The following is a 15,089-nucleotide window of genomic DNA, read 5'->3' on the forward strand; positions in this document are numbered from 1 at the left end:
AAATATGCCCGTTATGCAGAAGGGTCATGCTGGGAACCTTGTGACAAAGCCATGCACTGTCCCTCATGGTTTCCCAAGATGATACACTGAATACTACCACTGCCTTCAGTACTGAGGGTTCAGGGATTTGCCTGGCCAGTTGAATTTTGTCATGGGACCTCAGGCAGTCCCTGATCTGGTCAACCTTGATGCCACCACTGCAGTGAGACTGGGTAGTACAGTACATGCTCTTCCCTACCTTTGATTGTCTTAATAGGGTGAAACGGGAAAGGAAGAAAGAATGCAAAAATGATCAGAAAGAGGTTGAGATTCCCTCATCACAAAAGCAAAAATTGTTTGGAGACACAGATATGGCATATCAGGAGCGGCTGAAATAGATCAATGGTGACTTGCGTACTGGCAACATTATGTAAATATAATTGGAAGGGGAGATAGGCCCAGGGGACAGGCCATAGCTCATTTGCAGACACTAAGATCTGCATGCATAAAATCCCAGGTTCAGTCGTGAGCATCTCTGGACAACAGGATCTCAGGTAACAGCAGCTGGGAAAGGACTCTGCAGGTGAGTTGCTGTCAGTCAAAGTAGGCAACATTAATCTAGATCAGTGATTTTTAATCTTTTCCATCTCAGGGCACACTGATAAGGTACAAAAATTGTCAAGGCACACCATCAGTTTTTTGACAATTGACAAGGCACACCATGCTGTTGGTGGGGGGCTCACTTCTCCCAATGGCCCCACTAATAAATGACCCTCCCTCAAACTCCCACAGTACACCTGCAGACCATTCACGGCACACCAGTGTGCCATGGCACAGTGGCTGAAAAACGGCTGATCTAGATTGATCTATGGACTAATTCAGTACTGTATAAGGTACCTTATACTGAAGGTGTAATACAGGGTGACCCAAAAAAAACAGAACCCATAAAAATTTTATTAAATCCTACAAAGGTCCAGTAAATTTCAAGAAACTTACTGGACTCAAACTTCAATCTGTGGGGAAGATTATTGTTCCAATATTTCATGCACAAAGTCGACTTGTATACCCTGAAAGAAAAAAGAAGAAAAATTAAAATTAACAGTTTTATTCAAAGATTTGTAGGTTCTGTTTTTTTTGGGTCACCCTGTACATTAACAGTAAAAGTAACTGGAACCTATATGCAGAGTTGAGTGGACACATACACACAATGAAATTCATTAGCTTAGACATGTCTAACTCATCATATGATATGTCTGTTACAGCACAATCCTCTGCATGTCTACTCAGAAGTAAGTTCCATTGTGCTCAGTAGGGTTTACTACCAAGGAAATGTGTATATGATTGCAATCTTACAGCCTAACTCTAGGCATATCTACTCAGAAGCAAGTTCCATTATAGTCAATGAAGTTTACTCCCAAGGAAGTGTGGATAGGCTTACAGTCTCAATGTTCCACTCAGGTTGTCTTACATTGTTACATATAAATGAAGACTACACCTGTTGTAAATGAAGACTGCACCTGTTGACAGACTTACATTCCATTCTAAATATAATTACCTGTAAACTCCATTTATATCAGTAGGATATCCATCTTGTTTAGGATCCATCTAAAAGAGCTTTCACTGAACTGCATACATATCACTCACAAGAGGGGAAACCTACGTTCTTTCGTTGTTTCCTAGTAGGGCCTCTGAGAGGAATTTTACCAGGGGGTATAAAGTTTCTTTTAGGTTCCTTTACAAAGAGGGAGGCTGAATCAGCAGGGGAGGGTGGTGACAAGTGAGCAGAGTGGGGGCACAGAGGGGCAAAACAGGATGGGGAGGAGGGTGGAGACAGCTGGAAATGTCTTTGGAGCCCAGGTCTACGCACCCACATGGCATCAGCAGCTAGATAAAGTAATATGGAAAACCAAACCCACTCCTAAGACTCTGTAAAAACTTTAAATCATACAGAAAATTAGCATCAACATATTTAGGCTCACACTAGAATGGTAAGTGTCCTGTGTGTACCAAAACGTCTACAACAGCTGTGTCCCTGAGCTCCTATACACTCCTTCACGGTTAGCAGATCCACAAGCCAAAGAGCTACTGTAGCAGTCCAGTTTCTTCCCAGATCTGACAGTGTGTTAAGGCATGTCATGTATGCATTCCTCAGCCCAGTGTATATGGCTTGCCAGTAGCTGCAGCTGCATGCTCGTGGTAGTGTCCCGAGCATCCTGTGTGTGCAACAAGTCTGAGTATAATGGAAAATGGAAGATCCCAGGAAATTTCTGGGCCCCCTCCTATGGCTTCTGAGCCCCCTTTTTGATCCTGGGCCTGGGTCCAAATTATCCCCTTTACCCCCCTCTCCTAGGCCCTGTTTCCTAGCATAATTAATCAACATAATTAGGATAATTAATGCAATCATTTTATAACATTTAGAATATTGATAACATTTAGAATAACTGTTGTAATAATTGCATTTTTTTTCTTCTGCAAATACTTGCACATAGATTTATTTTAACTAAGAGAGTATTCCAGTTCCTATTGACTTTGGACCCAATCCTATCCAATTTTCCAGTGTCTGTGCAGTGTCTGTGCAACCATGCCAATGATGCATGTGCTACATCGTTTGGTGGGGAGGCAGTCACAGAGGGCTCCTCAAGGTAAGGGAACATTTGTTCCCTTACCTTGGGGCTGCATTGTGGCTGCACTGGTGCTGGAAAGTTGGATAGGATTGGGCCCTTTGACTTTTATTCTTGGGAATGTGTAGGGCAGAAACAATACAGCATTCAACATTTTCAGTTCCATCCATCACTCACTAACTTAGTGAAGTCAAAATAAAAAGGAAAGAAACAGTGAATGTCAGGAAGACTAACACACTCTTTAGTTCCTTGTTTCACAATCATCAGTGATAAAAGAATTACTGAGAAATCAGCTGATGTGTTTTTTTAAAAGCCGGTTTTTCGTAATCACACAATGGCCACACAATGATGTGGGAATAAGCTGAGAATGTTATTTTACTTTAGCATTATATTTTTTAATAGGAGCAGGAGGTCTGGTCTAGAGGGTAGAGCCTCCGTTAGCCCGAAGATAACATCAGAAGGTCGCCAGTTCGAGGACACCGGCAGCTCCCTGCAGCTGAGAATGGCGAGAACTTGAAGCAGCTGACAAGCCCACCTGAGTGATTCCACCTGCTCTTGGTGTGAGCTCTTGGCTGCCCTCCATGTGAGAGATGGGGTTGCTTGTCAGCCTGCATGGGAGAACTGGAGGCCAGAAGTGAGACCAAACCAGGAAGATCCATTCTGAAATGTTGTTGGTTCTTGAAAGAGAGAACCTCTATGATTGTAAAAATCCCCTTGAGGGATTTAGAAACCCCTGCCTATGTAAACCACCTTGAATAAAGTCAGAGGAGTAATCCGATGACCAGAAAGGCGGTATATAAATACTGAGTTGTTATGATGATGATGATGATGTTGTAACCTTGGGGGCCTCTTGAGAGGTAGAAGGAAGATTTGAACTCAGGTCTTCATAGTTCAATACTATACCACACTAGGTATGCTCAGCACTTTCTCTTACCCCCCCCCCCCCCATTTTACTTAACATGAAGCCTAAAGAACTTTAGAGCTTTGTCACTACTTTGGACAGGTTTGGACAAAATCTTGTCTGACCAGCCCCCCCCCCCCCGCCCCCATGTGTTTAAAGATGTACATGCTCATGGTACACACTTGTCGTGGTTTCTCCCCTTGCTTCCTAGTTACTTTTGTTAATTGTGTGGGGGAATCAGTTCTTTTGAAGGTTTGCTTGAAGCAGTGCATGTAAGAGGGGTGCTTTGGACAAACTGCCCCCCCATGTGATTAGGGATATCTACCTGGAAGCAAGGGGGAGCCAGGATGGACATTTGCGATTAGCATGCACATCTTTAAAAGTGGGAGATGAGTTGGATGGAGATGAGTTGGGGTTGTGAGGATGTGTTGGATATCCCTAATCTGTCCTATGTGGTCTTTTAATTGGCCATAAAGAAGGCATTGCTCCATTGTGGATGGGATTTTTTTCCTAATGGACCAGCTACCTATAATTTTGGGTTACGTATACATAATGTGATATTGCAGGGGAGACGTATATTACATAAGAACATAAGAACAGCCCCACTGGATCAGGCCATAGGCCCATATAGTCCAGCTTCCTGCATCTCACAGCGGCCCACCAAATGCCCCAGGGAGCACACCAGATAACAAGAGGCCTCATCCTGGTGCCCTCCCTTGCATCTGGCATTCTGACATAACCCATTTCTAAAATCAGGAGGTTGCGCATACACATCATGGCTTGTACCCCGTAATGGATTTTTCCTCCAGAAACTTGTCCAATCCCCTTTTAAAGGCGTCTAGGCTAGACGCCAGCACCACATCCTGTGGCAAGGAGTTCCACAGACTGACAACACGCTGAGTAAAGAAATATTTTCTTTTGTCTGTCCTAACCCGCCCAACACTCAATTTTAGTGGATGTCCCCTGGTTCTGGTATTATGTGAGAGTGTAAAGAGCATCTTCCTATCCACTCTGTCCATCCCCTGCATAATTTTGTATGTCTCAATCATGTCCCCCCTCAGGCGTCTCTTTTCTAGGCTGAAGAGGCCCAAATGCCATAGCCTTTCCTCATAAGGAAGGTGCCCCAGCCCCGTAATCATCTTAGTCATTTCGTAATATGAAATACATATTGATGTATTTCAACAATAAAGCCTGAGATGGGCACAACTGAAATGGTATCAAGAAGTAAGCCAGCTTCTGAGTTCTTAAAGGTTTTACCAGGGGATTGCTGTTAGTTCTCGTCTATCAGCCTCAGCCCAATTGTGGAGATGTGGAGATGATGAAACAAGATGTGCATCATCTTGTAGATGTGGAGACAATGATGCAAAGATGGTTATTGGAACACAGACATGTGCACCCGTGTGCACACTCCCACCATCACCTGCTAAAGGGGATAACAGTGGACTACCTTGTAAGGTTATTGCAAACCATGTTCTCTCAGCCTCGAGCCCCCCCCCCCCAATATTGTATGGGATAACTCAGGACTTTCTATGCCCAATTCACAACACGCGCACGTGTCAAAACCTCTCCACATCTGCTGTACTAGGGGATAATAGGATGTTTCTCCTCTTGGCTAGCTTAAGATGTGTTAAGATGTGTGATGTAAATAAGTAAATAAAGGGCTGGTCCAAAACCTCCTAATGCCTGAAATGGCACACCAAATGCTAACCCCCTTTCCTGCTGACATATCCTCCTCTGCCTTTCTGACACTCAAGCCCATCGCTCCCCTCCTCTTTCGATTTGTCCCCCTCTTTCTTTTCCAGTCCAAGGAATGGGAGGAAGAGGAGGATGAGTGTAGGCCAGTGGGTGCATGGAAGTGGGCACCCACTGCCCAAGGCAATTGCTCAGTTGTCCTCTTGGATGGGCTGGCCCTCAAAAAAAAAAGTTATAATCTAAATCAGGGGTGCCCAAACCCCAGCCCTGGGGCCACATGCGGCCCTCAAGGCCTCTCAATATGGCCCTCAAGGAATCCCCAGTCTCCAATGAGCCTCTGGAGATTTGTTGGAGCCCACACTGGCCCGATGCAACTGCTCTCAGAGTGAGGGTGACTGTTTGACCTCTCGTGTAAGCTGTGGGATAAGAGCTTCCTCCACTGCTTGCTGTTTCACATCTGTGATGCAGTAGTGGCAGCAAAGGAAAGGCCAGCCTTGCTTTGTGCAAGGCATTTTATAAGCCTTGAGCTATTACAAGACCTTCATTCATTCATATAAGTTCATCTTTAATATATTCATTTATGTAAACTTATGTAAATTCATTCAAATTTTAAATGTAAATTAATTCTCCCCCCCCCCCCCGGCCCTCGACATTGTCAGAGAGATGATGTGGCCCTCCTGCCAAAAACTTTGGACACCCCTGATCTAAATTATTCTTTGCTTCTACTCTGTGTGTGTTTGTGTGTGTGAGTTGCACACTGCTGACAAATCACAGTTATGGTGCTGTGCCTGACTTTCTCCATTTTCTCCAGTGAGCAGACAAGAAATAAACCCAGGCAGAAACAATCTGGAGGTTCCATTTGAGAACAAGTAAATGGTCACTCTAGCACAGGGGCGTCAAATACAACACCCAGGGGCCAAATGAGACTGGCAAAAGCAATTTATCTGGGCCCCGTGATAATTGCTCTCTCTCATATCTTGAAAATATGAACAAGATTTGCACATTTTCTCTTTTGTCATTTTCAGCTAATGGCTTCTATATGTGAGAACAAAGTGCTTATTTCTGACCACCATCTGCTTAATGATGCCACTTCTTGCCCCCAGCAGGCACCATGAATGCTAACTTAGGCTCTCATAAAAAGAGCTCCGCTGGATCAGGCCACAAGCCCACGTAGTCGTTTCCTGCAGTGGCCCACCACATGCCTCAGGGAGCACACAAGACAACAAGAGACCTGCACCCTTGTGCCCTCCTTTGCACCTGGCGTTCTGAGGCAGCCTGCTTCTAAAACCAGGAGGTTGCACAGACCCATCACAGCCTGTGACCTGTGATGGACTTTTCCTCCGAACGTCTGTCCAATCCCTTTTAAAGGCATCTGGACCAGATGGCATAACTGCATCCTGCGGCAAGGAGTTCCACAGATTAATTAAATATTTTCTTTTGTCTGTTTGAACTCTCCCAACACCCCATGCCCCATGGCTCTAGTGTTGTGTGAGGGGGAAAAGAACGTCCCTCTATCATGTGGCAAGGAGTTCCACAGATCAATCACACACTGGATGAAGAAATACTTTTTTGTGTGTCTGACTCTGCCGACGCTCCGTCTTAGTGGCTGCTTCCTAGTTCTGGTGCTGTGTGAGGGGGAAGGAGCATCCCTACGCCCACTGTACCCATCACTGCATCCAGTGGCAAGGAGTTCCACAGACCAATGCCACGCTGGGCAAAGAAATACTTCCTTTTGTGCCCTGACTTTCCCCACACTCCATGACAGTGTGAGAGACTCTGGAGCTTCTCAGGCCCCTGAGCCGCGCTAGCGCGTGTGCTGGGCATGGCTCTACGTGGCTCCAGCCTTCCTCATAGACAAAAATCCATAGACTGAGAAGTGGCAGAGTCACACGGAGAGGCGAGGCGACGAGTGCACCGAGGCGTCTTTCCCTTCTCCCGGAGCGCTCCACGGGGAGCGGCGGGGAAGGTCTGTAGTCCCCCCTGAGGGCAGAGCGTAGCGCAGTGGCGAGAGCAGGACTGCTGCCCTTGCAGGAGGGGAGAAGAGCTCGCGCCGCAGAGCCGCCGAGACCCTGCGTGTGACTGTTCTGCGGGCGGCTCGTGCTGCCTCCTCACTGGGGGAAGGAGGGAAAACGGGCCGAGAGAACCCAGACGTCCCTCCGCGGGAGCGGGACTCTACCCTTTCCTAGATCTGTGGTCGCAACAGGCCGCCTCCCTTTACGGCGGGCCCTCTTCGGTTGGTCGCGCTTCCCCAGAGGCGGAGGCGCCGTTTGACGACGTCACCAGTAGCGGCCTGCGCGCGACGCCTGCGAAGGGGAGGAGGCCACGTGCAGAAGTTCGGACTGGAAGTGAGTGGGGGAGGTCGCGGGGGGCACTGCCTGGCGCCCTCCTCTCCCGGGGGGGGGAGGCCCTCAGCTGAAGGGCTCCTGTGGCTGAAAGGCTTCTTGTGCATATATGTACATGTATGTATATGTAATGTGTGTGTATATATTTATGTATACAAGTTTATATATATGTATATGTACACACACAGAGAGAGAGATACTTGTGTATAAAATGGATATGTGTGTGTGTATATGTATAATGTGTGTGTGTTTATATGTATATATACACTATATATGTGCACATGTGTTTAATTATATAGGTAAAGATGCTTTAAACAAATCCATTTTTTATGAATTCGTTCTGTCTATGTGTATGTGTATATATACATACACACACAAATATGTGTATATATAAAATGGATGTGTGTGTGTATATATATAATGTGTGTAATATGTATATATATATACACATTGGTGTGCCATGAATAGTCCACAGGTGTGCCATATATGCACACACGTGTTTATGTGTGTGTGGGGGTAAAGATGCTTTAAACAAATTCATTTTTTACGAATTTGTTATGTGTGTGTGTGTGTGTGTGTGTGTGTGTGTGTGGATTTGCCTAACCCAGTGATTTACAACTTTAGTCATTTTCAATCACTGAAATGAAATGAAATCATTTTCAATCAGATTTTCAATCACTGAAACCCAGTGATTTTCAACTTTAGCACGCTTACCAGATGCTAAAATTGCCAAGACCACCAGTTTTGGATCAATTGACAAGGCACACCACACTGTCAGTGCGGGGGATGGGACAGACAGACTCACACACCCCAATGGTCCTACGAATAAATGACCTCTCTCTAAACTCCCATGGCACACCTGTGGACTATTCATGGCACACCAATGTGCCATGGTGCACTGGTTGAAGATTGCTGGCCTAACCCCTTTAAAAGAGGGTTAGGTAAAGCCATGGGAAATAAGCTTATCAAGGTCTATTAGTTCAGAAGCAGAGTATCGCTGGATATTAGAACAGGGGGGATGGGGCTATTTCTAGCCTGATTTGGGTTTATAAGGTTTAAAAAAAATACACCACAGACTGAAAGGAGACTGAAAAGCAAATAATGATATGCTTAATGTTTAATTGCGGGGGAGGACACCAGGACGCAGGTTGTGTCATGTTATCTTGTGTGCTCCCTGAAGCATTTGGTGGGCTACTTTGAGATACAGGAAATTGGAATAGATAACCTTTGGCCTGAACTAGCAAGGCCCTTCTCATGTTCTTATGTAACTTTCTAAAAAGTTTGGGAACCACTGCTGCATTCAAATAAATTAGCCTCCAAAGCATGTTAAGCTTATTTGAAGGTTTTACTTATGGTAATTTTTGTGTAGAAAATAGTTGATACCCTGGAGACAAGGGGATGTAGCAAAAAAGTGACCATAACGTTAATTTTTTTTTGTTTTGTTTTAAAAATGAAAAAAGAGCAGCTTCAGTTAGAGGCGGTATCTGTTTAAAGAAATATTGGTTAATTCAGTTGTATGAGTTTGAACATTGATTAACATTGATTAATTTAATAGATAAGCATTGTATGAATTTTATTTTATCATTAAGAAAGGCATTGAGAATAATACAGCTAGTATTTTAATGCTGTTGTACAAATCGATGGTAAGGCCACACCTGCAGTATTGCGTCCAGTTCTGGTCGCCACATCTCAAAAAGGATATAGTGGAGATGGAAAAGATGCAAAAGAGAGCAACCAAAATGATTACTGGGCTGGGGCACCTTTCTTATGAGGAAAGGCTACAGTGTTTGGGCCTCTTCGGTCTAGAAAAGAGGTGCCTGAGGGGGGGGACATGATTAAGACATACAAAATCATGCAGGGGATGGACAGAGTGGATAGAGAGATGCTCTTTTCCCTCTCATAACACCAGAACCAGGGGACATCCACTAAAATTGAGTACTGGGAGAGTTAGGACAGACAAAAGAAAATATGTCTTTACTTAGCATGTAGATGGTCTGTGGAACTCCTTGCCACAGCATGTGGTGATGGCATCTGGCCTAGATGCCTTTAAAAGGGGATTGGACAAGTGTCTGGAGGATAAATTTATTACAGGTTACAAGCCATAATGGGTATGTGCAACCTCCTGATTTTAGAAATGGGCTATGTCAGAATGCCAGATGCAAGGGAGGGCAACAGGATGCAGGTCTCTTGTTGTCTTGTGTGCTCCCTGGGGCATTTGGTGGGCCACTGAGATGCAGGAAGCTGGACTAGATGGGCCTTTGACCTGATTCAGCAGGGCTCTTATATGTACTGTATAAATAAACCATTCTGATGGGGGAAAATGTTCTTCATTTTTAGATGATGCATCCAAATGTCACAGCCAGCGCTATCTTGGAAGAGGCATCTTGTGAATCTTGAGAGAAAAAAGATGCCTCATTTACTGTAGTGTCTGGCAGGTTACTCTTTCTGCTGGTCCGTGTGATTTTTGAATGCATTGCGTAGCATTAGGACTACAAAGGCCATATATTTTTTAAAATTCTTTCTCTATTAAGAGAGAGCATGTCATTTCGAGGACAACGTGGTGGCAATCGTGGCGGCAATCGTGGCAGCCGTGGAGGTGGCAGTTTCAACCGTGGCGGTGGCGGCGGCGGCTTCAATAGAGGTGGACGGGGTGGTGGCCGAGGTGGATTTGGCCGTGGAGGAGGTGGGCGAGGAGGCTTCAACCGAGGAGGATATGACCAAGGACCCCCAGAAAGTGTAGTCAGTAAGTTATATCTGTCCTTTGAAGAAATGATTTTTTAAAAAATGGTTACTGATGGAATCTCAACTTTAATATATTTATCTTCTTATTTGCAGTACTGGGAGAATTTATGCACCCTTGTGAAGATGACATTGTTTGTAAATGTGTAACTCAGGAAAACAAAGTGCCTTATTTCAATGCACCAGTTTATTTAGAAAATAAAGAGCAGATTGGGAAAGTGGATGAAATATTTGGACAACTCAGAGACTTTGTATCCTTGAATTGTGTGCATCTGTTCTTGTGTTGTGTTCTTGCGTTGATTCTCTCTGCTACATTTTGATAGCCAATACTTTATTTCTGTTTAAAAAATTTTAAAAAAATGAGGTAACTATATAACAGTACTTAGTTATGTCTCCAATATAAACTGAAAAAGATGATTCTTTGGAAGTTCTACCATTTGTTTTCTAAGATAGTGCTGGGAGTTGAGCATCAGATAAGAAGCTGCTTGTCTGTTAAGCAGAATTAGAAATGTATTTGATGTAATATTCCTTAGATAAGCTCACAGTATTTTTCTGTTAAACTATCAGAAAATATGAAAGCTTCTTCCTTCAAAAAACTACAAAAGGTGAGTTCTTGTTAATGCGCAGTGAATTTAACATTTACAGTGCTCTGTCCTTAAGTTGAGACATCCGGTTCCTGCCGGCCCAGCACTATTCTGCTTGCACAGAAGCGCCACCAAAGGACATGCACCTGTGTGAAAGCGCCAACGTGGCTGTCCGTAACTCAGGGACCCAGTATGATTCCAAAGTCTTTGCCTGTGGGCAAAAGTATAACTCTTGGGTATCATCTGGGCCAGAGCAATTATGGCATTGAAGGGTGCTTCCATAAGAATGTTCTTTTGTTCTTACTTTTTAGTCCTATTTATCACAATTAAATTATAAAATTAAGACTGTAAGATTTTCTCTGTCTTTGCTTTTTCTTAGAGTAGGTGGCAACTGTAGGAGGCCTTGATTGGATTCAGCTTTAGTCCTCCCCCCCTCCTTTCTTACTTGATAGTGGTAAAAAGTGATTGTGTCTTGTTATTCAGTCATTGAAGTTGCCTCCACTTAGGGCCCATTTTTTTCTCATGCAGTATTATTGCTCCCTTGCCCCTCATAACATCTCAGCTGTCTGTGTGGCCAACCAGTCTTGACCACACTGTCTGCTTCCTTTGTCCTCTCCATTCTATCCCCAAGAATCCCCAGATTTTCAGTGTTATTCAGGGATGCTCAACTGTTTTTCCCTATTGCCACAGCAAGGGGCCACTGTGTTCAAAGTTATTGAGCTACTTGGGTTGTCTCAAACAGCTTCTGTTGTTTGTTTTGCTGATGTCTTCACAGCTGTGCCTGCTTGAAAGGCCTGACCAAGCCAGTCTGTAAGTTGGATGTTCACAACTTGAACGTCTGTAAGTTGGGGACCTTCTATACACAGTTCCCCCCCCCCCAAGTAAGTTGGTGAATCCCTGTGATGGGGTGGAGAACAGTCAGCTTTTAAAGGCAAAGCAGGCAACTACCAAATCAGCCAAACAACAAATAAGATGTTAACACCAAGGCAGCAAAAGAATGCAGCAAAAGCAACATCAGTACAGCAAAAGAAACATCAATTAAGAGCTAGATGAAATAAAAACATTTTTACTTTCCTTTGAAATAGCAGCAGAGAGGGGGTGGTTCAATCTCAGTTGGGTTTGAATGCCATAGGTCCTGAGCCAACCAAAGTGACTCATGAGTAAGGGTACAATCCTGCACACCTCTAACCTGTGATTAAGCCTCATTAATTTCTTTTGGATTAACTTCTGAGTAAATGGTTCCATATTCCACTGCATGTCCCTTTGCAAGCAATGGGTCTTAACCCATTTCTGCCCAGCCCACTGGTATACACATTTGATCCCTGTAGCATATATGCAGTGTTGGGCAGAAATGGTTTAAGGGCGCAATCCTATCCTGCGCTGGAACAGGCAAACTAGGAGGCTTGTGCTGTATCCAGCACAGGATTGTGGCCAGAAGTGGCTTAGCCAGAGACAAGGGGAAACTTTTCCCCTTACCCCTGGGTAAGGGCTGCTGGTCCCTGTGGGTCTCCTCAGACTTGCGCCACTTCTGGAGGTGGAACAAGTCCGAAGAGAACGGAGCGGCTTGAAGCCGCTCTGTTCTCCCTGGGAATGGGGGTTGGGATCCGGCATAAGTGCCGGATCCCAGCCCCTTCTCCCTCTCCCTGCCCAGGAATGCCTCCATGCCCACCCTACCCCTGCCCAGGAAACCTCCCTCCCGCCTCCTCCCCACCTCTCCCATGCCTACCTTTTACTCTAGCGTCGGCCCAGCTGGGCTGACGCAAGACTCAGAGGGGAGCCGCCACGGATGCTGGATTCGGATGCATCTCCTTATGCCAACGTGGCTTCCTCGTAAGGAAGTGGAAATGTGCCTTATGGCACATTTGCGACCCTCCTGGGCTGCCGCAAGGGACTTGCGTCAGCCCAAGGCACAGTTAGGATTGCACCCTAAGTTAGGCATGATTAGCTTGTTCCATTTGTTTTATGAAAACTTAGTTGTGACTGACTTTAGTTGGAACAAGGCCAGAGTAAAATTTAGAAAAATAGTCTTGGTTATGAAATGCAACCTTTATTTGCAATTTAAATGGTCTGGTCTATACACAGTCAAATAGAAAGATTTGACAAATCTTTCTTTTGTAGTTTTATATTGATCCAATGAAACTGCTGCCATTGCAAAGGTTTTTACCAAGGCCTCCCGGTGAGAAAGGAGCGCCAAGAGGTGGTGGCAGAGGAGGGCGTGGAGGAAGAGGAGGCGGTAGAGGTGGAGGAGGTGGCAGAGGTAGGTAATATCTTCATTATAATGTGTCCAGATACATATGGTGGGATAACTAAGATTTTTATGGGAAGCTAGAAGAGATGTTTCTGAAAGCACCTGACAACTTTATACCTTTCCCTCCCAAATTTTATTAGTTCTTCCTATTTTTCTTAAATATTTGTGGACATAAAATCTAATTTGTTTATCTCCTTGTTATGCTGTTTTCCAGGTGGCTTCAGAGGTGGTAGAGGTGGTGGTGGTGGCGGCTTTAGAGGAGGACGAGGTGGAGGCGGTGGCCGAGGATTCAGGGGTAAGTGTACCCAAGCTGAAATGAAGTGCTGTAATCCACAGATTAAATGGCTTTGTTGGTTTGTTTGATTTTTATCTTTCTTTTCTCCCGAATGCACTCAGAGCAGCTCACAACATTATTAAAATGCAATTAAAATCAAACTATAAAATGCAAAATCAGTATTTAAAGTATAAATATTAAAAACACAAAACATTAAAAAATGCTAGTGGAAGACTGCACATAAAGTGTCATAGCTGATAACATAATAAAAGCACCATTAAAACCTATGGCACCAAGACTAAAATCGGAAGCCTTGCTGGAAAAGGAATGTTTTAGACCTTGCCAGAAGGTTTCTAAAGAAGGAGCTGGTCTTAAACTAAAGGGGAGGCAATTCCATAACCTAGGTGCCACTACCAAGAAGGCCCAGTGGCTTTGTACTACTGTTTCTGCTAAGCGATAATTTTCTTGTTTTTCTGTGGTAGAACAATTATTTTCATATTGTGTTTGAGAAAACTGCTCAATTCCTTAGAAACACAGTGGGGAGTTTCCTTGTTAGTGGGGAGATGAATAATGTAAGGTAGTCTTCCATAAAAGACAGCTTTTCCAGCAGAAGTTTCCTTGGACAGTGTGGCCTCAGGAGATTGTTGAATACCTCCTGTGGTGCAATCAATTCATGCAAAGCTGTGTGAGGTTCAAAGGTCTGTTATGGGTTGCCCTAGAATCCAGAATCCTCAAGGAGTCTCTGTGGAGATGACAATATGAAAATTGTTCGTTGTTGATGGTGGAAAATGTTAAAACTGTACTACGATGGAGTACTCAGGTCAATACTGCCATTGCTTTGTACGATATTTAAGTAACCAATCACAACAGTTATGTGACTGAAGGTACTGGTGCTTATTGTACAATGGATTATTATAAGAATGTATATATTTTCCCAACTTCAGATGTGAAATGATCTAATTGATACTTCTCTTTTGTATTAGGCAGAGGACGTTAAGTGGAGCTCTGGGAAACCCTGAGGTTTATGACTTAATCTGCAAGATGCAATGAGACCATTTCTCAAAAACTTGAATGGAATGTAACGGACTTTGAACATGTTGTCTACAGGACCAAAGTACTATCAAATCTGGTGGATTTCTACTAAAATGGGACAGTTTGTGAAGTACTACAGATATTTCTACAATTTTTGTCTTGAACTATACCTGGATCTTTGGCTGTGTTTCACAGACATTAAATGCAATGCTGTGTTTTAAAACTTAATGAGCTATTTTTAGTTCCTTCCTCATCCTGAAGTGGAAAACCAATAAACCCTGTAATAACTCTTTGAAAGACTGCAGGCTCAAAATGCCATGCACAGATCTTTAGTGCTTTATTAAAAAGATTTTTTTTTTTAATTTCCACCAGTCTTTAATTGTGCAGTGGATCTGTTGGAACCTGACTACAATTTCACATTTAATGTAAAAAATTTTTTAGAAAAAGACAGACAGAAATACAGAACAAAAGGATTCTAGGTAAAAAGATACAGCATTTCAAGCAGACAATAGTGATACTGGGTAGAACAGCAGTGTGCTTTTCCAAAATACTTGTTAAGTCTAGTGTGGTCTGAAGATTTCAGTAGAGCAATGATTTTCAAACTTCCCAAGTGTTTTACTCCCAGGGAAAGTCTTTGCGGGGGAGGGAGTGAGGGCAGCAACATGATCCCCAGGACC

The 15,089-nt window shown here is 43.9% G+C and overlaps 1 protein-coding gene across 2 annotated transcripts; it reads left to right on the plus strand.

Annotated features, from left to right (window-relative positions):
- The first annotated feature begins 7,479 nt into the window (after positions 1-7,479).
- On the plus strand, positions 7,480-14,780 carry GAR1 (GAR1 ribonucleoprotein). 2 transcript variants are annotated; one of them, XM_066632575.1, is made up of 7 exons: positions 7,480-7,538; positions 10,067-10,278; positions 10,371-10,525; positions 10,820-10,879; positions 12,977-13,115; positions 13,321-13,401; positions 14,364-14,780. In XM_066632575.1, exons 2-7 carry the CDS (start codon positions 10,074-10,076, stop codon positions 14,375-14,377), a joined length of 654 nt encoding a protein of 217 aa, XP_066488672.1. In that variant the 5' UTR covers positions 7,480-7,538; positions 10,067-10,073; the 3' UTR covers positions 14,378-14,780. The 2 variants fall into 2 exon arrangements, with proteins under 2 accessions (XP_066488672.1, XP_066488671.1); XM_066632574.1 differs by lacking the exon at positions 7,480-7,538 and adding an exon at positions 7,554-7,652.
- The last annotated feature ends 309 nt before the right edge of the window (positions 14,781-15,089 follow it).

Source organism: Tiliqua scincoides, chromosome 6 (assembly GCF_035046505.1).
Source record: "Tiliqua scincoides isolate rTilSci1 chromosome 6, rTilSci1.hap2, whole genome shotgun sequence".
NCBI lineage: Eukaryota > Metazoa > Chordata > Lepidosauria > Squamata > Scincidae > Tiliqua > Tiliqua scincoides.

Coding starts and splice junctions, on each gene's coding strand:
- GAR1 (XM_066632574.1), top strand. Junction 10,279..10,370: donor ACCCCCAGAAAGTGTAGTCA/GTAAGTTATATC, acceptor TCTTATTTGCAG/TACTGGGAGAATTTATGCAC. Junction 13,116..13,320: donor AGGTGGAGGAGGTGGCAGAG/GTAGGTAATATC, acceptor GCTGTTTTCCAG/GTGGCTTCAGAGGTGGTAGA.